Here is a 27,385-nt window from a genome sequence, read left to right as displayed (position 1 = left end):
CATTATCCATCCTGAAATGAAACTACTCCTAAACCCCAAATAATCCCTGTGCTGTGAAGATCATCACCTAAAAAGGGGAATGAGTGTTAAGGTAGTATAGTAAGATGGGTTCAATTAGGAGAAAAGTCACCCGTGCCACCTGCCAGCTGTGAAGAACTCAGAGTAAGTATTGGTTAGAATTCTGATGGGGAGTGCTCAGGATGAGGTCTAACAAAAACATGAGTTAACTAGCTGACAGGACCACCATAAAAGGAATAAACTTGAAAAATAGTATGCTTATCTAAGCATCTGACAAGAGTGGGCAACTAATAATAAAAAATACTTCATTTTCATGCCTACCTTTTTCTTCTGAGATGACTGACACAGATGAAAGAGTCTAAAAATTTGAATTATAAATACACTCTAGATTTTGTGTAATTCTGGGCCATTTTGTGTTCTGTAATGAGTGTCTGGTGTAGTTCGAATAAGGGGGGATTGGAAATCCCTCTTATATTTAAGGGCCTATAACCTGCTTCCTTTTTGTATCAAGAGGGAGGGCACATTTGGAAATATGCACATATATGTATATACCATATATACAAACACACAGTGTAGGTACCATCAGTTATCTTTATTTGCATACGCCTTATTTCTGTAACTAGATTACAAGACCAGTAGTTTCTTTTTTTGCTATCTGGAGCCACAAATAGATCTAAGCAGATAACAATCACCAAGACACTGTACTTTTGATAGCTGGATCACAATTTCTTTAAGTAAAATGTTAAAAATCTGCTAATCTAGATAAGATAGAAATCAACAAACTTGTTTATCTCAAGGTTTAATATTCATTTGATACACCAAAAATGTTTTAGATTTGAGCTAGACCCTGTCACAGGTAATAATTTGTAAAAGATGTTAAGACAAAATGTGTGTACAGTTATTACCAAAATAGTATGCAAAACTCTTTGGGAATGTATAGCCAATCAGAATTTGGACACTGTTCAGTGTTACCTTCCATTTCTGGGTCATTTTACATTCTTTCAATAATCCCTTTAACTTCACGGAATATGGCAGTAAGAGTATTGTAACTCAAGTGATCGACTACTACAATTGAGCCCTTTCTAATATGTTCCTTTATGTTAATAAAGATGGCCACAGCACTAACAAGATTTGCTTTTGCCTCTTTTTGGTTAAAGATGAGTTTTAATGCTGCTAATGCCTTCATATTGATCATATCTCTGGCTGCCCTTGGATTTTCAGACATATTCAAAAATACTTTCAAAACAAGATTTCTAGTCTTACGATTTCCCTGGGACAGTAAATGGAAAAGCTCTGAAAAGTAACTCACGACAATGTAGTGATGAACAGACTCAGTAGTTAGCTGCCCTAGTATTTTTAATCCAGATTGCTGGCCGGGCGAGTTCAAGGGGAAAGACACAGTTTCTTTACACATATGCTTAACATGAAATTCAACTTTGTGTTGTCTTTCATCCCCAGAAGAATTCAGAGTAATAACAGTCTTTTTTATACCTTCAGGGGAAGAAAAACTGAGCAAGCTTTCAATAAGTGTCACCACACCCACTTCATTAATGAATTCCTGGGCAAATGGATGAACTTTATGTATACCCATTGCTATCTGTGCTATTTTATGAATGAGGGGATCAGTAGTTGACTTAAGTATGTTAACAAGCTTTTCAAATTCTGGGGAATCCAAATAGCACTCCATTTTGCAAGGACAAGCGAAGGGCTTGATGCCATTCATTTCTCTGATCTTGATTTGTTGTCTGATTTCATCTAAGGTCTGGATGCAAGGTTCAGAACCAAATGGATACTCGGGTATAGGCTGTAGGCTTGATCGCGTATTCTTAGTGGAGGCTGCTGTTGAAGTTTCTTCTTCGTTTGAGGCCAGCACGATATACGAAGAGGGCCTTCCCTCAGATGAGTCCTGAGATCTATAACCTAACACTGCTGGAGTTACAGCAGGAGCTTTGGGCCAAATGGTAACCTCAGACCAGTCCTTTGGCCTGTTTTTTTCATTAATTTCATCCACTGGCTGAGGTTTAACTATTCTGAACACAGGTGTAGGATTAGGATCAAAACCAGCATCATCTCCTTCCCAAAACCAGTTCCCAATAACATTCTCTTCCTCCTCCTCCTCGGCCCCTGACCTAGACTTGTGGCTGGCCCTTGGTGTAGGCTCTGACTCCTCAGTGCGACCCTGAGTACCAGTATTAGTTTTATTTTCACCCTTAGCAACAGAATTATTACTAACCTCTTCTCCCTTCCAGAACCAAGAATTGATGCCAGACTCTTCCCCAGCCCAGAACCAGGCGTCACTGGCCTTATCTTTACGCGTAGATCTCGCCACCTTGTTCTCAGCCTTATGGTAGTAATCCCATGTGCCTTTTCCTGGAGCCTTAGAGTCTGACCTCGCCCCTTCTTTCATCTCAGTACCTGCCTTGTTCTTAGACCCCGCCTTCATCTCCGCCACTGCATCTGTTCTAGTTCCTGCCTTCGGTTTTCCTTTGTCGCGGTTTTTGCCTGCAGCTCTGCTTGCATTGGCAGCCTCCCTCTCTGCCACCGCTCTGGCCTGGGCATTTGCCCTTTTTTCTAGTTTAGCCTGCGCTCTAGCCTTATTCTTTGCACCAGTCATGGCTGAAGCACAGCTACAGACACCTGTCCAGTCTTAACCTTAGTTCTCGGTTCAGTCCAGGCTACTCTCTTTACACTGTCTAACTTGGTCAGAGATGAACTTGGCAGAAAGAGTCAAAGACAGCTGTCAGTTTAGTAATTACAAAGGTCCCTTTTTGTCATACAGCCTCTATCAACGGCAGGGACAGAGGAAAGACTCGGGTTAGGGGAAGATGATGATTTCCAAAGGCAGAGCCGTTGAAAGCAGTCTTCTGCCAGTCCAAGGCTAGCACTGGAGAGACACCTAAGGTGGGAGAAAGAAATAGACTTTGAGTGTCCTCCAACCTTTGGTCTTCGTACAGACAGCTATGCAGAAGGACATGAACAGAGATTTGAACTGTGTGGTAGGAGATGTGGATTAGGAGAAAACTGCTAGCTCATTTCACTTCTTCCAAAGGTGCATCCAGCCCAAGTACTACCATTCTTTTGTCCCCATCAAACACAACAGTGATAGTAGGTAAGATTGCTTAGAGTAGGAGAGGCTAAAGAGCATCGAGCATCCAGGCCCTTTGGTCCACACTGGTACATACCATCAGGAACGTGTATGTCTTTAGAAAGGCCTCACACCAACTTGCACTGATGTGATGGGACTGTTTCCTCCTTCCTCACTTTCACTGTTGAAAGTCGTCCGGCTGACTTCACAGGCAGATCTATAGAGAAAAACACACGTGGGATTAGGATTTTGAGAATCTGACAGACTGACCCAAATTGTATCTCCAGGTATCTTAACGCTCCCTCATACCCTGTTCTCTCCTAGGGATTCTCTCCCCATTTTCTGAGCCACTATCTGCTGAATACCTACTGACTCAAGCTTGGCTCACTGCCCTCCCACTATCTGTAATGAATGTGAGGGCAGTGGCGTCTGGAAAGGTAGAAAACAATGGGTCCAAGGTAAGATCTGGTTTCACCCACTTGCCAACAGCCACCTCTACCACCCACTGACAGGTGTGCTCATGCTCACATTCATACTCACGTCAAATCCTAATGAAGTTTTGTTCTCTTTCTTAACTTCTAAGTGAACAGCTACCTACAGGTCTCCACAGCAATGATTCTCAACCTTCCTAATGCTGCGACCCTTTAATACAGTTCCTCATGTTGAGGTGACCCCCAACCATAAAATTACTTTCATTGCTACTTCATAACTGTAATTTTGCTACTGTCATAAATCTTAATGCAAATATCTGATATGCAGGGTATCTAATATGTGACCCCTGTGGGAAGGGTCATTCCACCCCCAAAGGGGTCGCAACCCACATTTAGAGAAACACTGCTCTACAGGAACCTGGAAAGAAACAGGCTAATGGATAAAAAGGCAACATCAGAAACAACCAAAAACACTAAAGGGACTGAGATGACAAAACACCCCTGAAAAGGTTTATAGCACATGCTCTTGTATACTCAAGGTTCTTAAATGTCTCCTACACGTCAGCTCCGCCCCAATTATTCCTCAGACATGCTCATGATCTGCAATCTTCCTGAATATACATCCTCCTAACCCTAAAGTAAGGAAATTTCCCATGCAGGGACTAAATTTCTTTCCCTGAAGGAAAATACAAGACATAGAAGTAGACAGTGGAACATATGCAACAGTATTTGGGAAGAAGGCAGGGGGGCTAATGAGTACAATAATTTCAGGACCACGGTTTGAAATACCAGACTCCCCATGTATGACTAGATCTTACCTTATGTGCTACCAATGCCAGACTCATCACAAAGCAGGATGCTCAGGAGATACTCTCCTTCCCACTAAAGAAGAATCCTCTGGCTGGAGAAGAGTCAACCTATAGAAACCAAGATACTGAGAAAAACATACAAGAGAGTATGTTGACCATGGTATAAAAATATTAGGTTTATATGCAGATTTCCAGAACCCAAGTTCAAACACCCCCTTTTAGAGAATCAGAAACCAAGTAAATGAACTCTGTAAACTCTCATCTGTGACCCAGACGGCCACCTTCAGAAATAGCACATTTTCTTGGACACTGCTTCTATACAAAAATATGAGGGACTAGGAAGAGTGGCTGGAGATGATATATGGGGTCCCATAAACAGATACTTAAATCCTATAGTAATTTCAAATATTCTAAATTGAACACCCACCTGCACAAAAACTTCTCCTTTACTTTAACTCCCATTCAAACATATAAAAAATCGTCAAAGTGAAACAGAATGTTGAAAAAATGTATCTTGAATATATCATATAATAAAATCATAATATCATATAATATCATAATATGACCAACTCCTTATCATGACCACTTGCTTGCAGTAAATTACGCACAAGATTCTAAATATAGAAGGGAATAAAACAATCAATCCTGTATGGAAAGCAGATGAACATTTCATTCTTATGTTCTGGTGCCCCTCTAATTATGTTTCCCCTTCCCCAGAATGCACCACTCCTACCACTCAGACAGGAGACTTTGCCACCAAGCAGAAGCCTATGGGAAGAGACAGGACACAAGGGCCTCCTGGAGTAAGGCCCAAGTAGCAAGGCAACTCACCACCCAGAGCTAAACTAGGCCCAGAGCTGGACACCCGCCCCCAACCCACCGACAGAGACCTCCAAGGGACACCACACTCCCCAGCGACCTCCAAGGGACACACACTCCCCTGCTCCCGCGCCGCCATTTCTCCCCTAGGCGCCTCCCCTACAACCTTTGCAGGGCCCAGACACCAAAAAGGGTGGGGAAAAGCCTGCTGCCCGGACATCTGCTCCGCAGGCCTCCAGACCATCACACCCAGCCGCCCTTCCCCCACCCCCGTGCCTGCGGCCCGACCCGGGCTCCCGCTTCCTCCTCACCGCCTAGGATCTCGGGGATCCGCCACCACTCCAGGGAGACCCCACGACCCGCTCGCCTCCACTGCACTGTCAGGGCCGGGCGGTGGTCCGCAGTGCGCGGCCGCCCCAGCCCTCGACACACCCCCACTTGCCTGGCCAGGCGCACGGCCCAGGTCTCCGGGCTCCCCCGCGTCCCGGTCTGCTCCCGCCCGTGCTCCGTCCTCCGCAGCTCCTCGCACTGTGCTCTCGCCGCCGCCGCTTTGCGCGCGAGTGCGATGGCAGAGCCGCGTCCCGCCCCCACGCCTCTGCACCAAACGGGCAGGGGCTGCTGCGCAGGATGCGGCAGGAGCAGCTCGCCTCGAGGGTGTCGGGAAGGGGCGGAGGGATACGGCGCACTGGGCTCGACGCCCCCTCCCGGGCCCACCCTAGTTCCGACTCCCAGTGGGCGGGGCCGGAGGCAGCCCCCCTCCACTCGGAGGGGTGGGTCGCGCCCGTGGGCTTCTGCAGACCCCTGTTCGTCCTAACCAGAGACCACCACCACTTTTCTGGCGCCACTACAGTGTGTGGGATGGCTGAGAGCTAGGGTCCATGAGGGCTTTGGAGTGGGAAGCTATAGAGAGGAGGTCTGGAGTTGGGGAGCAGGAGGGAGCAGCGGAGGGATACTGAGTGCTCCCAACACCAGGAGGAAGTTGGTCAGTGCCTGTGCCTCCCCGCACTCCAGCTCTGCTAAGCTTCGGTTCCCCCTCCTTTTCTGAAGGCTGTGGAAAGGGAGGAGGAGTTCTAGTACCGCAGCTGGAGAGGGGACAGGTAGCCTAGCAACAGCCTGCCAAGAGGGCTCTTGGTGCCTCTCCGATGTTTTTCTCTCAATGCTTCATGGAGTTCCTGGGGGAACAGAGATGAGAGCACCTTTTACAGGCCTCACCAATGCCCCAGGCTAAAGCATACTCCTATCTCTGGGAAACCAACCAGAGGTCTGAGCCAAGTCATTTTACCTTTTTTTTTTTTTTTTCTAACTTGGAATAAAAACTCACTTGGTCACATATGACATAAAAGAACTGGGGTTGGGTGGGGTGGATGATGGGAGGCCTTAGGTGATAGGTCAATCCAAACTAAGGATGTATGAAGAAACCTTAAGGAAAACTGCCAGTGTGCAAGCAATTTTAAAATATAATTTAAAAACAAAGGAGTTTGAACAGAGATGCTCTGCATGGGTGGACACTGCTGCTGTTCTTGGAAGAATGAGTTATTAAATAAAATTCCCACTGCCAAGCACTATGTGTTGTTGGTCAGAGACCCCAGAGCAGCATTTCTCAACCTGTGGGTTGCGATCCCTTTGAGGGGTCAAACGACTCTTTCACAGGGTCACATGTCAGGTATCTTGAATATCAGATATTTACATTAGGAATCCTAACAGTAGCAAAATTAGTTATGAAGTAAGAACGAAATAATGTTATGGTTGGGGGTCACCATAACATGAGGAACTGTATTAAAGGGTCCCAGGATCAGGAAGATTGAGAGCACTGCCCCAGAGGCACCCAAAAGAACATAAGCTTTGGCCCTGTTCTCAGTTGCATACCATAACTAGCTATTAAGCCTCTTGCTGAAGAACCACACATTTTATTTTTGTAGGACAGAAAATCAATCTTTTAAAAAAAAAATTTAATTTGTTCTTTCTTTTAAAAAACCCACACTTTTAACTCATAGCAATGGTGGAGAGGGCGCTTGAACTGGCCTTCCCCTGCACTCATATTGGTGACTACCCTAATTGTTGTCATAGAACCTACATCCAGTAACTGATTGAAGCAGATGCAGAGACCCACAGACAAGCACTTGGCCAAGATCCTGGAGTTCAGTTGAAGAGAGGGAGGAAGGCTTATAAGAGCAAGGAGGGTCAGAATCATGATGGGAAAAACCACAGAGACAGCTGACCCAAGCTAGTGGGAGCTCATGGACTCTGGACTGACAGCTGGGGAGCCTGCATGGGACCACACTAGGCCCTCTGAATGGGGGTGAAAGTTGCATGGCTTGATGTGTTTGTGGGTCCCCTGGCAATGGGACCAGGACTTATCCTGGGTACATGAACTGGCTTTTTAGAGCCCATTCCCTATGATGGGATGCCTTACTCAGCCTTGATACAAGGAGGAGGGGCTAGGTCTGGCCCCAACTTGGTATGCCAGCCTGTATTGACTACCCAAGAGAGGCCTTACCATCTATGAAGTGGGGATGGGGGTGGAATGAGGGTAGGTGAGCTGTAGTGGGAGAAGGGGAGGGAGGCAGAACAGGGTTTGGTATGTAAAAGAAAAAAAATTAAATAAAAGAAGAAATAAAGAAAGAAAAAAACATACTTTATTTTATATACAGTAATACAAATTAATTATTAGCAAACACTATAATACAATTATTTGATATAGCTTTAAACAGAGTAAATGAGAAAACAATCAGGTTACATAACCCCTCTCAAACAGATAAAGTGTGGGTAAAAACCAAAAATTTATAAAAGAGACAAAGAGAGGGTAGTCCTAGGTAATGAGGAGAGACAGAAAGTAGGCAAAAGGACATATGAGTCATGAAAGAGGATACAAAGCTATTCAGCTAAATCATAGTCACCCCCCCCACACACAACTTTAGTGCTGCAAGCAACAAAAATATATGAAGCAGGATTTCAGCTGATTATGACAAGCTAATATCTGGAAGAAGCCAAGGGCCTTCCAGAGGTCAAGCTGAGGCTCAGGGAGTCTTGGTGATATTGGTTTTTGATTATTAGCCGTTTCCTACTATGAATTTCTCGTGTGCTATTGTAGCTTTTCCACCATTTATTGGGCACCATTTCCCCTCTATTAATGGAATATTTAGATAACCTTCTGTGCTGACAGCTATGAACAGCCAGAACCCCAGTTCAAGCCTCCCTGTAATTAATCGTCATTGGCAGCTGCTGCGGGCTGCAGGAATATATTATAAGAACTCAGCTGGTTATGGCAAAGTCACTACCTGGAGAGATCAAGGAATTCCTCCAGAGGAAGCCAAATTCCAAGGAGCTTTTGGCTTGTTATATATCAGCTGTATTCTGTTATGAAAATCATGTGTGTCTTCATAGTTTTCCCAATTGATTTTTCCTTAAGAAGGGCTAACAGTGTGGACTGATCACTCTCTGGACATACACATTCAAGGTATTTGGAGAACAGCATTAGGAAAGGCTTCCTCTGGAATCAGATATCTCCCTTAGCCACATTCAAAGACTAACAGTAATAACACTCCACATGCAAGTCTCCTGATTTAAGGTAAATTCCACAAGGAGACACTGCCTAGGTCAGGTGGACATTAAGTAATAGTTTTACACAATTTAGCTCAGACCCTCCTTTCTTACAGCCTTACTAACTTTATAGACCTCTAACTCCTTACCTAATCACTTCTAGGAATATTTAGATAACCTTCTGCGCTAACAGCTATGCTCCGCCACCCCAGTTTAAGCCTCCCTGTAATTATCATCATTGGCAGCATCCGGTCAGGTCCATCCCAAGATGGAGGAAAGTACCTTATCAGAGATACCTCTGTACTCTCTAAGAACAGACTTAAGCATCCAGGCTACCCGTTTGAGAGGGCCTGGAGGATGTGCCAATTAAGCTTAAATTCCTCCTTTCCCAAATCTTACCTCTAGTTCCAGATCTCCCCTTAACTATCACCAGAGGCATCTAGCTGTACACAGGTTGCCTAGTGACAGAGCACACCTTCCCCCACCCTGCAGAAAAATGGCAGGTAGCTTGGACAGATAGGAGCCATAGGAAAAAGGCAGTTTAATTTTCTTCCATTGACCTAGCAACTTACAGATTCTTAACATTTTCTACCAATCATGTTTAAGACTATAGTGGAGCACATAAGATCCCTTTTCTTAGATATTACCTGAATTTAGCCTTTAGTTAATTCATTTCCCCATTAGTCACTTCCCTTTTGGGTTGCAAATGATAATTAACAATTACTGTGTCTCTGTGTGCTTCTTATCACCCCTCCATTTGACCCTGGAAGCCTGGCTTTGCACTGCTAAGGGAATACTGCTTGTAAGTGTATATATACCTGGACTTCCAGGGCACGGGAAGACGGAGAAGAGAAAAGAGAATGGAAGAACTAGATGGGTAAGAACTTGAGAGGAACAAACTGAGATGTGGAAGAACTAGATTGAAGGGCTAGAAGAGAGTACTAGAGGAACGAGATGGAAGATGAGGAAGAGTCACATGGGGAAGTCCTAGCTGGGTAAGAACAAGGTAAAAAGGACCCAGATGAAGCAGAATTAAGACGAGAGAATTAAGATAGAACTTAGAGGGAGCAGTAGATAAATATAGAGAGAAATCAGGCAAGAAAGGAGCTAGGCATAAAAACAGAACTGAAGCTGTGTAGATAGGATGTTATGCCAGAGGAATTAAAGCAAGTGGACTATAGAGCTCGGTGTGCTGAGATTCTATTTCCTGAAAATAGTCCTTGCTGTTAGTAGTTTTCTCTCCTGAGCCCCTGGGATGTATACTATTAAGGCTGGTCCTGCTAATATTATACAAGAGGCAGCATCCAGCCAGGACCATCCCCAGATAGAAGAAAGTACCTTATAAGAGATACCTCTGTGCTGTCTAAGAACAGACTTAAGCGTCCGGACTACCTGTTTGAGAAGGCCTGGTGGATGTGCTAATTAAGTTAACTTTCTCCTTTCCAAAGTCTTTTCTCTAGCTTTAGATCCACCCTTAACAATTAACTTAGAACTAAGGGTTCCAACTTACAGGTACATCCAGCTGTGATGTAAGTTGCCTAGCCAGGTTGCCTAACGACCAAGCACATTCACCAGAAATGGCGGGAGCAGAGATAGCTTGGAGAGATAAGGGTCCAAGGCTAAAAAGTTTTATTTTCAGAGAAGTACTAGATGGAGAAGAGAAAAGAGAATGGAAGAACTAGATGGGGAAGAACTGGAGAGGAATGAAGTGAGATGGGTAAGAACTAGATGGGATGACTAGAAGAGAGTACTAGAGGAATGAGATGGAAGATGAGGAAGAGCCAGGTGGGGAAGAACAAGATGAGGAAGAACAAGATGAGAGAGGAGAGAAGAGCTAAGATGGTGAAGAACTAGATGGATGAGAACCTATATGGGGCAGAACTAAGATGAGAGAATTAAGATAGAACTCAGAGGGGACAGCAGATAAATGTAGAGAGAAATCAGGCAAGAAAGAAGCTAGGCATGAGAGCAGAATAGAAGCAGCGTAGAGAAAAAACTGACTCAGAAGAATAAAGTGCATGGACTAAAGAGTTTCATGTATGTAGATTCATTTCATATCATCAAAGATTAAATTATCAGCTGGTTGTAAATTCTTCCCAGACCCTGGGAGGGGACTATCGAGGGGCTGGTCCTCCTTAGTCCCTGATACTTTAGTGGATATGTGAACTCAACTTTTTGCATATTGAAGTAGCAAAAACCATTTTGCATTCCAAAAGAATCTAACATGTGTTTTCCTTTAAGGCAGTGATTGTGAAAGTTGAGCTTTCTTTTTATTCCATTAACAATTATTGTAATAGGAATTTGTGGGAGCCCGTTCTCGGGTTCCTCGTGGCTTTACCCAGCATGTCTGCATAGAGGATGATTAGGACCACGGGCCTGAGTGTAGGTGTCTGAGATGGTCTGCACTTGGCTGTGCTGGGGGAGGGGGTCTTTTGCTCCACCCTTGGCGTCTTTATAAAAACCCTGGGGCAGAGACAGTCGGGGCTCATTGGAAAAGGTTCCAGGCCTTCTCGAGGCTATCCTTTATTTTCTATCTGTTTATCTCCGCGATATTCTCCGCAATAAATCCTTCTATCTAATATTTCCTGCTGCTCACACTCAACAAAACTCTGGGGAACTGTGGGGTTGGTGGGTAAACGCCCCATAGGAATTAGACATAACTGGTCCCTGAGTGCATTTGTCACATGGACTCAATTAGGTAAATCAATCTTGAACTGACCAGGAAACTCTCGGTTGGATAGATTTCATAGTGTTAGAAGGTGCTCTGCAGGCTGCTGGGGGAAGAAAGACAACAATGGTCATATCCAGTGCTGACCCTACATGCTACAGTACTGAGGCACCAGGCAAGCTGTAGCCACTGGTGCCATAGTGGCAGGACAGCTATAGGGCTAACCAATTGATTTCTGGTTGCATTCACAGTTTACTCCACAGGAGTGATTTCAGGCCTGGTACTGTGAACCTCATGAAAAATCCATGTCAAGGAGATCATAGATTCTAGGATAGAACCTGCTATCGCTATTTTGATAAATGATTATGAAGTCAAACTGCCCTCTTTTTTTTTTTTTTTTTGAGACAGGATTTCTCTGTGTAGTTTTGGAGCCTGTCCTGGATCTCACTCTGTAGACCAGGCTGGCCTCGAACTCACAGAGATCCACCTGGCTCTGCCTCCCTAGTGCTGGGATTAAAGGTGTGCACCACCACCGGCTGGCCAAACTGCCCTCTTAAATGTTTATACTCATATATTTGTGCTGCTCTTGGTCAGAGAAGCTTCATTTAGAAATGAGCAGTGGTTAATGCAGAGCTTCATAACTGGTTAAGTGCTGAGAATAAGTATAAATGCTCAACCCTAAATGGGTATCTGTATCAATCCTCCCCCAACAGAAGGCTATGGGAGCATTGCAGAAGAGGGGACAGATACAACGTATGAGGTGAAGGAAGGGAAGGGACCCTGTGAAATACTATCTGTCTTCTGGATGTAACATGGACTCAAGGACACAGCACCTGTGGTTTCTGCACAATATCTGTACAAGATTAAGACAGTTAAAGTTCAATAGAAAACCAAGACTGCCCACATCATCTCCACACACTCAGGCCTAACCCTGAATGCACATGTCACACACTCACTTTGCCTGGTGAGCTCTCCGAGAACCCTCCCTTCAGCACCATTCCCACACTCTCACACTTAGCTTTAACTGTGCAGCTTCTGCACTAGTATTTCCTGTTGAGTTCTCCAAGAATGAACACCACCTGAGCTATCTGTGCTTTCCTGAGCCAGGCTCTAGCTCTAGAAATGCAGTTCCTGCACCTGCCTTGCCTGGTGAGCTCCTCAGAACCTCACCTGCCAATGTCATCCCCATACTCTCCTGCCTAGCTACAGATATGCAGCTCCGGCACCAGCCCAGTCTCAGGTAAGCTAGAACCTGATACCAGACATACAACCAATGAAATGAGTCCACATACCCAGGCACATCACAAAAACACAAACAATATAAAAATTGTATGCGCTCCTCCCCTCCCCTTCTATAAGCTACTAGTCTTATAGAAATGTTCTTCACTGAAAATTACCCCAATAAATACCAGAACACATAATTTAAAAGAACTGTCATAAATTTCATCAAGAATTCAAAGTGTTTAAAAAAGACATGAACAAAAGCCCCAGTGAACATATAGAGTACAGAAATAAATGCTTAAATGATGTCTAAAAATACAAACATACAGCTGAATGAACTGATGAACTCCAAGATTTGAAAACTGAATTCAGTAAAGAGATAGAAATATTGATGAGAATTCAAGCTGAAATGAAGATGGACTTGAAAAACTCAATAACACAATTACAAAATACAGGGAAAAGCCTTACAAGCAGAATGGTTCAAGTAGAAGATAGAATATCAAAGTGACTCTGAGATTCCGTCTTGCACCTGTCAAATAGCTAAGATCAAAACCACAAGTGACAGCTCATGCTGGCAAGGATGTAGAGCAAGAGAGCATCTCTCCATTGCTTGTGGGAGTGCAAACTTGTACAGCCACTATGGGAATCAATATGGAGATTCCTTAAAAAATCGATCTACCTCAAGACTCAGCTATACCACTCCTGAGCAAAGGATCCCAAAAGGATGCTCCATCCTACCACAAGGATACTTGCTCAAGTATGTTCATAGCATAATTATTCATAATAGCCAGAAACTGGAAACAACCTATATGTCCTTCAACTGAAGAATGGATAAAGAAAATATGGTAAGAAAGGGGGTGGGGGAGGGATGTACACAAGGGAGTATTACTCAGCTGTTAAAAAGATAAAACAACGCGAGGCGGTGGTGGTGCACCCCTTTAATCCCAGCACTTGGGAGGCAGAGCCAGGTGGATCTCTGTGAGTTCGAGGCCAGCCTGGTCTACAAAGTGAGCTCCAGGACATGCACCAAAACTACACAGAGAAACCCTGTCTCCGGAAAAATAAAAGACAAAACAACAGCCTACAGAATGGGAAAAGATCTTCACCAACCCCACATCTGACAGAGGGCTGATCTCCAAAATATATAAAGAATTCAAAAAACTAGACATCGAAATACTGAACAATCCAATTTAAAAATGGGCTACAGAGCTAAACAGATAATTCTCAACAGAAGAATCTCAAATGACTGAAAGACATTTAAGGAATTGCTCAACATCCTTAATCATCAGCAAAATGCAAATCTAAATGACTGTGAGATACCATCTTATACCTGTCAGAATGGTTATGATCAAAAACACTGAAGACAGCTTATGTTGGAGAGGATACGGAGCAAGGGGAACACTCCTCCACTGTTGGTGGGAATGCAAACTTCTATAGCCACTTTGGAAATCAGTATCGTGGTTTTTCAGAAAATTGGGAATCAATCTTCCTCAAGACCCAGCTATACCACTCTTGAGCATATACCCAAGGAATGCTCAATCATACCGCAGGGACAGATGCTCAACTATGTTCATAGCAGCGTTATTCGTAATAGCCAGAACCTGGAAACAACCTAGATGCCCCTCAACCAAAGAATGGATAAAGAAAATGTGGCACATATACACAATGGAGTACTACTCAGCAGTAAAAAATAATGATATCATGATATTTGTAGGCAAATGGATGGAACTAGAAAATATCATCTTGAGTGAGGTAACCCAGACTCAGAAGGACAAACATGGTATGTATTCATTCATAAGTGGATACTAGATGTAAAGCAAAGGATAACCAGACTACAACCCACAGCTCCAGAGAAGCTAGCTAACAAGGAGGACCCTAAGAGGGACACATAGATAGCCCAGCGAAGGAGAAATAGATGAGATCTATATGAACAAACTGGGGGTGAGGGGGGCAGGTAATAGAGGGCAATGAATGGAGGATGAGAACATAAGGAAATGGGATGTTCGAGCTGGAACAGGGACAGAGTGGGAGAGCAAGAAAAGAGATAACATGATAAATGAAGACATCATGGAAATAGGGATAAACAGGGCGCTAGGGAAGTTCCCAGGAATCCATAAGGATGACTCCACCTTAGACTACTAGCAATAGTTGAGAGCGTGCCTGAACTGGTCTACTGCAGTAACCAGATTAGTGAATACCCTGTTATCATAGAGCCTTCATCCAGTAACTAATGGAAGCAGATACAGAGATCTATGGCCGGGCGCCAGGCCAAGCTCCAGGAGTCCAATCAATGAGAGAGGAGGGATTCTATAAGCAAGGGACATTGAGATCATGATGGGAAAACGTACAGAGACAGCCAGCCAAACTAGTGGAAACCCATGAACTGTAGACCAATAGCTGAAGAGCCCCCATGGGACTGGACTAGGCCGTATGGAGATGCAAGACTGTTGCTTAGCTTGAACTGTTTAAGGGGCCTGCAGGCAGGGGGATCGGGATCTGTCTCTGGTGCATGAGCCAGCTTTTTGGAGTCTAGTGCCTAAGGTGTGACACCTTGTGCAGCCTTGGTGCGGGGGGGGGGGGGGGGGGGGAGCTTGGACCTGCCTCATCTGAATGTGCCAGTCTCTGCTGACTCCCCATGGGAGACCTTGACTTGGAGGAGGTGGGAATGGGGGATGGGTTGAGGGGGAAGGCTTAGGAGTGGGAAGAGGGAGGGGGGATCTGTGGTTGGTATGTAAAATGAATACAAAATTTCTTAATAATTAAAATGTTTTAAAAAAGAAAAAATAAAATCATGAAATTTGCAGGCAAATGGATGGAACTAGAAAAAAATCATCCTGAGTGAGGTAACAGACCCAGAAAGACAAACATGGTATGTACTCACTCATAGGAGGATACTAGATGTAAAATAAAGGATAACTATGCTACAATCCACAGACTCAGAGAAGCTAAGTAACAAGGATGGCTCAAGTGGGAACACATGGATCTCTCTGGGTAGGGGAAATAGAATAGATTTTGTGAGGAGACTGGGGACAGGTGGGGATAGGTACAGGATGGATTAAGTAGGGGTTGGAGGGAGAGAGTACTAGGAGAGATGACTGGAACTGGGGGACATTTCGGAGGCAAGGTAGAAACCTACAGCAATGGAAACCCCTAGGAAGCCACGAGGGTGACCCTAGAGAAGACTCCTAGTAATGGGGTATATGGAGTCTGAAATGTTCATCTTCTATAACCAGGCAAGTCTTTCAGTGGAGGGTTTGGGACACCAACCCCGCCACAAAACCTTTGGCCTACAATTGGTCCTGCCTGCAAGATGTGCTGGGGTAAAGGTGGCGCAGAACTTGTGGAAGCAGCCAAGCAATGACTGGTCCAAATTGAGATCCATGCCACAAGAGGGAGCCCATGCCAGACACTGCCTGGAGGGCCAGAAACCAGAGACCAAGGATAGAACCAAACAGGAACAGAAAAAAAATCAATGAAATGATTCTTAATGATATTCTGTTATCCTCATAGACCTGAGCCTAGCCCAATCATCATCAGAGAGTCTTCATCCAGCAACTGATGGGAGCAGATGCAGAGACCCACAGCCAACAATTGGGTGGAGCTCAGGGAAACCTGAGGAAGAGGAAGAGGAAGGATTGTAGGAGTCATAGGGGTCAAGGACACTACAACAAAACATTCCACAGAATCAACTAACCAGGACTCATAGGGGTTCACAGAGACTCAACCAACAATCAGGGAGCCTGCCTGAGTCTGACCTACATCTTCTGCATATGTGTTATGGTTGTGCAGCTTGGTGTTCCTGTGGGACTCCTAACAGTGCTTGCAGGGGCTGTCTCTGATTCTTTTGCCTGCTTTTGGGACCCTTTTCCTCCTACTGAGTTGCCTCCTCCAGCCTTGATATAAAGGGATGTGTCTAGTTTTATTATAGACTGACATGCCATGTTTGGTTGATATTCCTGGGGGAGCCTGCCCTTTTCTGAAGAGAAAGGAGGAGGAGAAGTAGATCAGGAGGAGAGGGGAGGTGGGTGGGGCTTGGAAGAGAGAGGAGAGGAGAAACTTCAGTGGGGATATAATATATGAGAGAAGAATAAATAAAAAAATTTTAAGAATTTAAGAATTCATGGCTCGTACAATATATTTTTTTTACTCTCAGTAAGACTGCTATTGTCAAATTCAGCTTTTGTCATTCACTAGTTGTGCCTAAAATTTTGCATCTTTATTTTATTTTTATTTTTTGGTATGTGGGGGAATAGGCTTACCTAAAACTATTGTTATAAAAACTAAATAGATAATACACAAAAAATACTATCAAGCCTTGAAGAAGTAGAGGAATTGAACTAATCAAGCAAATAAAATGAAAAAACAAACAAACAAATCACAGAGAGAAAACACCCAGGAACTCTAGGAAACCTTGAAAAGACAATATTTCTGAATTGTGAGCACAGAAGGAGAAGAATCCTGGGTCAAAGGCATAGACGAGATCTTCAAAAGGCTCATGGAATAAAAAATCCCCAAATTAAGGACATACCCAAATAAAGCACACAGAACACCAACTAGACAGGACCAGGTAATAAATTCCAGTGGCATATTATAGTTAAAACACTAATACAGAATCTATAAATAGAGGATATGAGAGCCGCAAGAGAAGAGCCATAGTCACATATGAAGGAAAACCCATCCAAAAAAATAGCTTATTTCTCAATAGAAAACTTTACAGCCAGAGGAGCTTGGAGCAATGCACTCCAAGTTCTAAGGCCTTAGACTACTTTACCAAGCAAAACTATATGCTGCAGTTGAAGGACAGAGACAATCTTTCCATGATGTAAATATATGCTAAAAAAATATGTCCACCAAACTAGCCCTATAGAGAATACTGGAAGCAATGCTTCAGACTAAAGACAGAAATAAACATAGCCAAGAAACTATAGGAAGAAAATAAACTTAGTCCTAAGTACTGAGACACAAAGTATGACTAAGAACACAAACAAGAAACAACTACAAAAATTTTAAAAAATGACTGCAATTAACACGCACTTTTCAATAATAACTTTAAAAATATTAGTGGCCTCAACTCGCCAATCAAAGTACACAGGTTACTTAAATGAATTAAGAAACAAAATCATCTTGTTGTCTACAAGAAACTCAAGCTTTTGCCACCTACAAGAAATTGAACTTACTCTCTAGGATAGGCTGAGATTAAATGAAAATGACAACACAACAAAACAAAACCTCTGGGACACATTAAAAGCAATCCTAAGGAGGAAATTTATAGTTCTAAGCACTTATATTTAAAAAATCAGAAATAGCACAAATGCCTTAATGACAAACCTTCAAGAATTTGGAAAAATGAAAAGAAACCAAACCCAAAACCAGTAGAGGATAAGAAATAATGAAAAATAAAAGAAAACAATACAGAGAAATAACAAATCTAAGAGCTGAATCTCTGAGGAGGTAAACGAGATTGACAGATCACTGGCCCTATTAACCAAAAGAAAGAAATGACCCAAATTAAAAGAATCAGAGATAAACCAGAAAACAGTATAACAGGCACCAGATAAATTTAGAATATTACAAGGGAATACTTTTTAAAAACTATACTCATTAAGTTAGAAAATCCAAAAGAAATGGATGAATTCCTAGATTTATCCAAACCACTGAGGTTAAAGCAAGAAGAGATCAAGAACTTAAATAGTGCCGCCCCTTGCCTCTCAACACCTACTGCAGACAGGAAAGCTGATCCTGAGGAAACAAGAGTGGGTGAGTTGACCCTGCTCCTCACCAGGTGCAGCACTTGGGAGAACAGGTCTTGCACCTCGCTTGAGTAATACACTAGAACTGACCCTGTTGACAGGGGCACAGGAGATCCGGCCCTAAGTGTGTGAGAGATCTAACCCCACCCCTCATCTGCCCTCCTCCATCCCCTGCCCCTCACTATCTCTGGTGAGTGGGAGAGCTGGCCCTGCCTCTCACTGGGTGCCGTACTTGGGAGAGTGAGCCCTACACCTCACCTGGGCAACACAGTAGAGCTGACCTTGTTGGGCCAGGTGCAGGTGAGTTGGCCCTGAAGGTATGAGAGCAGGAGAGATGACCCCACTCTCCCTCATCTGCCATGCGGTAGCATGGGTAAGAGAAAGATGCCCCCACCACACACACACACTCCTTGCCACCTGTGGCAGGCAGGAGAGCTGGCCTTGGGGGCACAGGAGCCAGAGAGCTGGCTCTGCACCTCACCAACTGCAGCAGCCCTGCATTTTGCCTGGGCAAAACAGTATAGCTGGCCCTGGTGGCATGGGTGTGGGTGTGGGTGAGCCATCCCCCCAGAGCATGAGGGCACGAGAACTGGCCCTTCTCCTTGCTGTCTGTTATAGTGGGTCAGCTATCCGGGTCAATGGTGGAGAGCTTGCACTGGTGGTGGTGATGAGGTAAAGCTAGCAGGCTGACCAACCCAGCTACCACCTAGGCCCAGAACCAGGGCTATGAGTTGGCCCACCCCAACATTCACCTTATCTATGAACTGCTGGAGCACTTAAAGGGGCCAGACCTGGAGATCCAAAGCTGTAGGATCTCCACGACACAGGGCAACAACAGAATATCAAAGAGGAGTCCCAGTGAGGGCCCAGTATGGAGGACGTAGTAGCAGCCAGAGATTTTGAACCAGACCAATGACTCATTGCAACAAACAGTTAAGTAAAGATATATGGACTAAAGCATATAATATGTGGCTCACAGTGTCACACTACAACTTCCATGACCAGACTTTTTTTCCCTTTTCTTTTTGTATGTTAGTTAGCTTATTTAGAATCGATAAAAAAAAAGTCTAAAAAAGAAAGAACTTAAACAGACACAAGGAATGAGAAAATTGAAACAGTAATTTAAATGCCTTCCAAAAAACAAAAACAAAGAAACCCAAAACAAACAAACAAAACAAAATCCAGGCCAAAAGGTCTCACTGCAGGATTAATACTTCTTAAATTATTCAAAAAATTAGGAATAGACGGTATTTTTCAAAGTTCCCTCTATGAAGCCAGTATTAGTCTAATACTAAATCCAGTAAAGACATAACAACAATACTAAAGCCAATATCCCTGATGAACATATATACAAAAATCCTCAATAAAATACTTGCAAACTGAATAAAAATATATCAAAAAGATCATATACCACGATCAAATTGGCTTTATCTCAGAGAAGCAAGGATGGTTCAACATACATAAGTCATTAAATGAAATAAAACATAAAAATGGGCCATATACGACAAACCCAAAGCCAACATTTATCCTTAATGAAAAAAACTCAAAGAAATCCCATTAAAATCAGAAGTGAGACATGGCTGTCCATTATCATCACTCCTTTTCAATACAGTGAATGAAGAAGGTTGATAAATAAAATGTTGATTGGCCAGTAGCCAGACAGGAAGTATAGTATAGGCGGGACAGTCTAACTAAAAAACAAAAACAGAGAGACACTGCCAGCCACCACCATAAAAAACAAGACATAAAGATACCTGTAAGCCATGAGCCATGAGGCAGGCAAGGTATAGATTTATAAAAATGGGTTAATTTAAGATGTAAGATCTAGCTAACAAGTCTGAGCCATTAAGCCATACAGTTTTAATTAATATAAGCCTCTGTGTGTTTATTTGAGTCTGAGTGGCTGTGGGCCTGGGCGGGACTGGAGAAAACTTCAGCTACAAAGCAGCGCTGGCTGGAGCCATAAGACAACAGAAGGAAATTAAAGACATACAAATAGGAAAAGAAATCGAATCATCCCTATTTGCAGATGATATGTTCTAATACATGATATAACAAAAATTCTACCAGAAAACTTTTTAGAAATGATCAACACTTCAGAAATGTGGCAGATTACAAAATCAACTTTAAAATTCAGTAGCTTTTCTAGATGCCAATAACAAATGTGATGAGAAAGGGAGCATAGAAACTTGGCACTCAAAATTGACTTTAAAAAGAGTCCTAAACAAGGGGTGGAAGACTGCTACATTGAAAACTTTAAATATTTGAAGAAAGAGATTGAAAAGGCCACTAGAGGATGAAAAAACCTCCCCGGTTCATGAATTTGTAGAATTAATGCTGTGAGAATGACTATCCTACCAAAAGCAATTTACATATTCATGCAACCCCAAATCAAAATTCCCACAACATTCTTCACAGAAATAGAAAAAAATTCTAAAATTCATATACAACTGCAAAAGACCCTCGATAGCAAAAGCAATCCTGAGCAAAAAGAACAATGCTGGAAAGATTACCATGCTAGATTTGAAGACAGGCTACAGAGCTATAAAAACATCCTGATACTAGCATAAAACAGATAGAGATCAGTAGAATACAATAAAAGTCTCAAACGAGTATATGTAACTATAGCCCTCTGATATTTCACAAAGATACCAATAAACACCCCGGAGGAAAGACAGCAACAAACAGTACTAGGGACATTAGATGTCCATATGTAGAAGAATTAAAATAGAATCATATTTTTCAACCTGCACAAACATAAACTTCAAATGGACAAAAGACTCCAAAGTAAAACCAGAAACACTGAAAGTGGTAGAAGTAGAAAATATGGCACACATACACAATGAAATTCTGTCATCTATATAGAAAAATGAAACCATAAAATTCGTAGATAAGTAGATGGAACTAGAAAATATTCAATTGAGTGAGGTTACTCAGACAAAGAAAGACAAACATTGCATGTTGTCTCTTATTTAGGGATCCTAACTCAGCATCTTTAGACATCAATATATAACCTGGAGTAACTGCAGAAACCAGGAAAGTGAAAAGGGACCATGGGGAGGGGTACTCTAGAGAGAGGGGTAGGCGCAGGTACTATGAATGGGTAAATGGGAAAAATGAGGGGGCTTTAAGTGGGGAGAAGGGAGGGAGGGCAATACAGAGGGAGAGGAAGTAAGAGATAAATAATACTAAGGATGTTTGAAATGTCATATATTTACTTAATATATATGTGTAATATTTAAGTGTACACACACAGTTTGCATGCAGTTATGACAGTTGGGAGGGATAAGGCTTCCCCTAAAAAACCATAGACCATCTAACAAAAATCCCACTGCTAGGCATGGAAAACTTTCCTTCGAGTTGTTAGTTCATGAGATTCCCAAGCAACAGAGGCTATTGCAATTGCCCTGAACCTGAAGACAAAACCCCGTTTCTGAAGACACCATACATTTCAAACAGGACTTGGAGGAACTGAGCTGTATCTGACCTGGAGGCTTCCTTCCTGAAGACTAGCTTACATAGTCTCCAAAGGTGCTGTGCACTGCCAATGCCAACAAAGGACAACAATCAATAGCCCTACCGAGTTGTAATGCCTAGGAACCACAACAATTACCAGAAGACCAAGATACCCCAAGTGTGCAATAGTGGAGCATATATCGTGAAGGATAGTCAACAACTTTCTAATTGAACTTAGTAAGGCCTGCTTAAGAGAAAGAATCTTGTGCCTGGTAGTGTAAACCTGTCACTGGTGAGATCATGGAGCCTAGAGAAGAACCTATACTTGTATAATATTAAAAGGACCAGCCTTAATATTATACTTCCCAAGGGCTCAGGAGAGAGAACTATGAATGGTGAGAATTATTTTTGGGAAATGAATCTAAGTACACCAAGCTCTTTGTCCGTCTACTTTATTCCTCTGAGATAAAATCCTATCTACACAGCTTCAGTTCTGTTCTCGTGCCTAGCTCCTTTCTTGCCTGATTTCTCTCTATCTTTATCTACTGTTCCCTCTAAATTCTATCTTAATTCTCTCATCTTAATTCTGCCTCATCTAGGTCCTTCTCATCTTGTTCTTAGCCAGCTAGTACTTACTTCCCCATTTGGATCTTCCTCATCTTCCATCTCATCCACACATTCTCTCTGGTCAAAATCCTTCTTATCCCTCTCAGTTCTCCATCCTCAAGTTCTCCACTCCTCTCTTCCTCTCTGTCTCCTCATACCTCTAAGTTCTATCCTCCTCCTCTGAAAATAAAACTGTCTTTTTATCCCTTTGACCCTTATCTCTCCAAACTATCTCTGCTCCCGCCATTTCTGGTGAGTGTGCTCCATCACTAGGCAACTTGGCTAGGCAACTTCCATCACAGCTAGATGTACCTGTAAGTTGGAACCCTTTAGTTCTGAGTTAATTGTTAAGGGTGGATCTAAAGCTAGAGATAAGACTTTGGAAAGGAGAGAGTTAAGCTTAATTGGCACATTCTCCAGGCCCTCGCAAACGGGTAGCCTGAATGCTTAAGTCTGTTCTTAGAGAGTACAGAGGTATCTCTTATAAGGTACTTTCCTCCATCTGGGGATGGACCTGGCCAGATGCTGCCAATGACGATAATTACAGGGAGGCTTGAACTGGGGTTCTGGCTGTGCATAGCTGTCAGCGCAGAAGGTTATCTAAATATTCCTAGTAGTGGTTAGGTAAGGAGTTAGAGGTCTATAAAGTTAGTAAGGCTGTAAGAAAAGGAGGGTCCGAGCTAAATTGTACAAAGAACTCAAAAAATGTCAATGAAATAAATGACTTGATTAAAAATGGGCTAAGGATCTAAACAAAGAAGAAGAAATAAAATAAGGGCTAAAAAATACCTCAAAAATGTTCATCATCCTTAGAAATTAGGGAAATGCAAATGAAAACAACTTTGATGTTTAATTTTACCCCAGTCTGAATGGCTAAGATAAACAAAAGAAATGACAACAAATGTTGGCACAGTTGTGAGAAAATGGAACCTCATTCATTGTTGGTGGGAATGCATATTGGTGCAGCCACTCTGGAAACCAGTATGGAGAATTCTCAAAATACTAAAAGTAAATCTACCATATGACCTAGCTGTATCATTCCTTGGCATACATCCAAAGGACTCAAAATCTCACTCCACAGATAATTGCTCAGCCATGCTTATTGCCACCCTAATCAAATAACTAGGAAATGGAAGCAACCTAAATGTACCTCAATAGATTAATGGATAATGAAGATGTGCACACAATGGAACACTATGCAGCTATAAAGAAAAATGAAATTTGTGGGTAAATGCATAGACCTAGAAAAGACTTATTGAATGAAGTAACTCAGACCCAGAAAGACAAATGTTACACATTCTTTCTCATCTGCAGTTTCTAGCTCCAAATTTTCATGAATGAGTATATAACATGGAGTAACCACAGAAACTAAATAAGCTACCACCCCTCATCAAAGAAGCTTCTCTTTTCAGCAAATGGAAACTATCACAGAAAGCCACAACTGGACACATGCAGAGATCAATGAATCCTGGGGAGTTTCACCTCAGTGTGTGCGTGTGCGTGTGCGTGTGCGTGTGTGTGTGTGTGTGTGTGTGTGTGTGTGTGTGTGTGTGTGTGTGCACATCACAGTTCCTTCATCTATGGTTCGGGAAACATCATAGAAGAGGGAGATGAAAGATTTTTAAAACCAGAGTATCAGGAAGTCTCCAATAGAAATGGATGCATGAACAAGATCTGAAGAACGGCAATATCAATGGACATGCTAAGGCAGATGGGGGAAAAATCTCACAGGATCACATCATGGTACAAGGAATTACAGACATGATGATGACTGCTGAGAGAGGGAGAATTAGCCTCTCCCAGAGATGAGCTAAGTAATTGGCCATCCAATAAAAAGTGGTCAGCCCTGAAGCCATATACACACAATAAACAAAAACATAACCAGTGAGATGTATTTATATATTTGTACGTGTGTGTGTGCACACGCGCATGCACACACACACACACACACACACACACACACACACACACACACACACTAATAATAATAATCAGTGAAGAAGAGGCTATCAATTTGACAGTGTGGGTTTATGGTAGGAGTTGGAGGGAGGAAACTTATGAGGGACTGAAGGAAACAAAGAAAAGGTACAAAGTGATAAAGTGATATTTTAATTAAAATATACAAAAATAAGTTTTAAAAAACAACAAAAGAACTTGTTAGCTGAAGCCAAACAGCACAAAAAGAACAAAGCTGGAGTCATCACACTACCTGAGCTAAAACAGACTACAAACCAACAGTTACCAAATTACATGATATTGGCATCAAAGCAGACACATGGACTGGATTAAAAAGCCTAGAATGAAATTTGTGCATCTATAGCCAACTGAATTTTTACAAAGGTGCTAAGAATACACAATAAAGAAAGAACACAGGGGCTGGCAAGACAGCTCAGCAGGCAAAGGCACTTATTGTCAAACCTGACAACTGTAGCAAGCGTTCTTGTCAGCCTTTCTGTGGACCGCCAGTCCACAGATAATGACATGGAGACTTATTATTAATTATGAAAGCCTGGCCTTAGTTTAGGATTGTTCCACTAGCTCTTATAACTTAAATTAACCAGCTTTTATTAATCTATATTCTGCCATGTGGCTAGGTTACCTCTATTCTGCACAGTATGTCCAACCTCTTCAGTGTCTCCCTGGCATCTCACTAGAGAATCTGCCTTTCTTCTTCCCAGAGTTTTCTCTCTGCCCGGAAGTCTGGCCTATACTTTCCTGTCTAGCTATTGGCCATTCAGCTCTTCATTAAACCAATCAGAAGGTGCCTTAGGCAAAGACACATCTTTACAGTGTATTCCTCAACAATCCCCAGGATCCACATGATGGAAAGAAAACCTGACTCCTGAAAGATGTCCTCTGACTTCCACGTGAACCTCCTTCAAAAATCACACACACACACACACACACACACACACACACACACACACACACACACACGAAAAAAATGCAATTAAAATTTCTTTTCAAAAAAAGAAGTGACAATATTTTCAATTTCGGTGCTGGGAAAATCAGATATCCACCTGCAGAAAAATGAAAAAATGAAACAAGATCCTCATTTCTTGCCATATACAAAACAAAATCAACTTAAAATAGATTAAAGACTATATTAGTCACTAACCATGAAAATGATCTACAGGCAATCTAATGGAGGCATTTTCTCAATTGAGTTTCCTCTCCCCAGATATGTCAATGCTTGTGTCAAGTTGACAAAAATCAACCAGCACATCATGATTCTAGTCAGAGTGGCTATTATCCAAATGAAAAATATAATTTAAGTGCTGTGGGATGTTCTGTATGTTAAATGTGTTGCTCTGATTGGTTAATAAATAAAACACTGATTGGCCAGTAGCCAGGCAGGAAGTATAGGCGGGACAAGGAGAGAAGAGAATTCTGGGAAGTGGAAGGCTGGGTCAGAGAGATGCTGCCAGCCACCACGAGCCACGTGGCAACTTGTAGACTAATAGAAATGGGTTAATTTAAGATATAAGAACTAGATAACAAGAAGCCTGCTGCGGCCATACAGTTTATAAGTAATATAAGTCTGTGTGTGTTTACTCGGTTGGGTCTAAGCGGCTGCAGGACTGGCAGGTGAGAGAGATTTGTCCTGACCATGGGCCAGGCAGGACTGGAGAAAACTCTAGCTACAAATAAGTGTTATTAATTATGCGAAAAGGGTAGCTTAAGGAAATACATGTGATCCAACAATCCCACCTCTGGTATACATCTAAGTCTGTTAAGTTAATTATTTATTGAGCAGTATTATTTATAGGAGCTAATATAACATATCAAAGTACATGTCCATCAATGGATAACTAGATAATGAAAATATCATATGTACAGAAAGAAATACTATCAGTGTTTAAAATGATGAAATTCTATTATAACACCTTAAAAGAACATAGTACCCACTATATTAAAAATGAAGCATAGAAATACATGATCTCATTTATATGCAGAATCTTTTTTTAATTATTGATAATAGATTCTTCTCTCATACAATACATCCCAACCACAGTTTCCCTTCTCTCTGCTCTTCCCAGCTCCCTACCACCTCTGCTTTCCCACAGATCCACTCCCCCTCTGTTTCCTCTTCAGAAAACAGCAGGCCTCCAAGAGACAACAGCCAAACTGGACAAAACAAGATACAATAAGACAAAGTAAAAACCCTCATAATAAGGCTGGACAAAGCAACTCAATAGAAGGAAAAGAGTCCCAAGAGCAGGCAAAAGACTCAGAGACACATCCGCTCCCACTGTTATGAGTCCCACAAGAAGACCAAGCTACACAACCATAACATATACACAAAGGACCTGGTGTAGACCCATTCAGGCCCCATGCTTGCTGTTTTAGTCTCTGTGAGTCCATATGAGGCCTGCTTAGTTGATTTAGTGGGCTATATTTGAGAATCTTTATCCATAGAACTGCAGAAGGTAGGTATAGAGTAATGGGGTAGAAGGAACAGATATCTCTCTTTAGGAAAGGGAAATAGAATAGCTAGATATGGATGAAAGTGGGGGCAGGAATGGGAAGATCAAGTAGGGACAGGGAGGATACAGAGGGTTGTGGGAGGGAATGCAGGAAAAGAGCTAAAATTAAGGGGCATTTGAGGGGTAGTATGGAAACCTAATACAGTAAACTTCCTGGAAATAAATACATATATGAAGGTGATCTAAATGAAATTGCCAAATCATGGGGAAGACAGAGTCCCAACTGGCCATCTTCTGTCACCACACAAAGCTTCCAGTACTGGAATTGGGTTACATCTAATTGAATTATCCAAACGGTCACCATGGATATCCCTAAACAACTCAGGCTGTTGCCAAGACTATAGGTTGCTCTCCACAACCTGACAGCAAGGCCCCATTGCTGAAGACAAAAGCTACACAACTTATGGAACCTGGAGATGTCAAGCTGGTCTTTGGTACAGGAAGGTACTCTGCACGCTATCAAAAAAGAAACAAACACCAAGCCAGCTACAAACC

The 27,385-nt window shown here is 42.5% G+C and overlaps 2 protein-coding genes across 3 annotated transcripts in view; both read right to left on the bottom strand.

Annotated features, from left to right (window-relative positions):
- Positions 1 to 589: 589 nt before the first annotated feature.
- On the bottom strand, positions 590 to 5,568 carry Gprasp3 (G protein-coupled receptor associated sorting protein family member 3). Of its 2 annotated transcripts, none has more exons than XM_052735973.1 (4): positions 5,474 to 5,568; positions 4,353 to 4,468; positions 3,201 to 3,320; positions 590 to 2,914 (listed from the first exon to the last, which is right to left on the bottom strand). In XM_052735973.1, exon 4 carries the CDS (start codon positions 2,630 to 2,632, stop codon positions 1,010 to 1,012), a length of 1,623 nt encoding a protein of 540 aa, XP_052591933.1. In that variant the 5' UTR covers positions 2,633 to 2,914; positions 3,201 to 3,320; positions 4,353 to 4,468; positions 5,474 to 5,568; the 3' UTR covers positions 590 to 1,009. The 2 variants fall into 2 exon arrangements, with proteins under 2 accessions (XP_052591933.1, XP_052591925.1); XM_052735965.1 differs by lacking the exon at positions 5,474 to 5,568 and adding an exon at positions 4,771 to 5,445.
- A 2,208-nt stretch (positions 5,569 to 7,776) lies between these two features.
- LOC128117164 (uncharacterized) overlaps positions 7,777 to 27,385 on the bottom strand; it is a 99,837-nt gene continuing 80,228 nt past the window's right edge. The window contains exon 14 of the mRNA XM_052749096.1: positions 7,777 to 25,423. The gene's annotated coding sequence lies outside the window, so the exon portion shown is untranslated. The remainder of the gene's footprint in view (positions 25,424 to 27,385) is intronic.

Source organism: Peromyscus californicus, unplaced genomic scaffold, assembly GCF_007827085.1.
Source record: "Peromyscus californicus insignis strain IS unplaced genomic scaffold, ASM782708v3 Scaffold_10__1_contigs__length_136768540, whole genome shotgun sequence".
In the NCBI taxonomy this organism is placed as follows: Eukaryota; Metazoa; Chordata; class Mammalia; order Rodentia; family Cricetidae; genus Peromyscus; species Peromyscus californicus.
Note: the sequence above shows the minus strand (reverse complement) of the source record. Positions and strands in the feature narration are given on the sequence as shown.

Excerpts from the sequence above, each read along its gene's own strand:
- Gprasp3 (XM_052735973.1), bottom strand. The coding sequence starts at position 2,632 with ATGACTGGTGCAAAGAATAAGGCTAGAGCGCAGGCTAAACTAGAAAAA.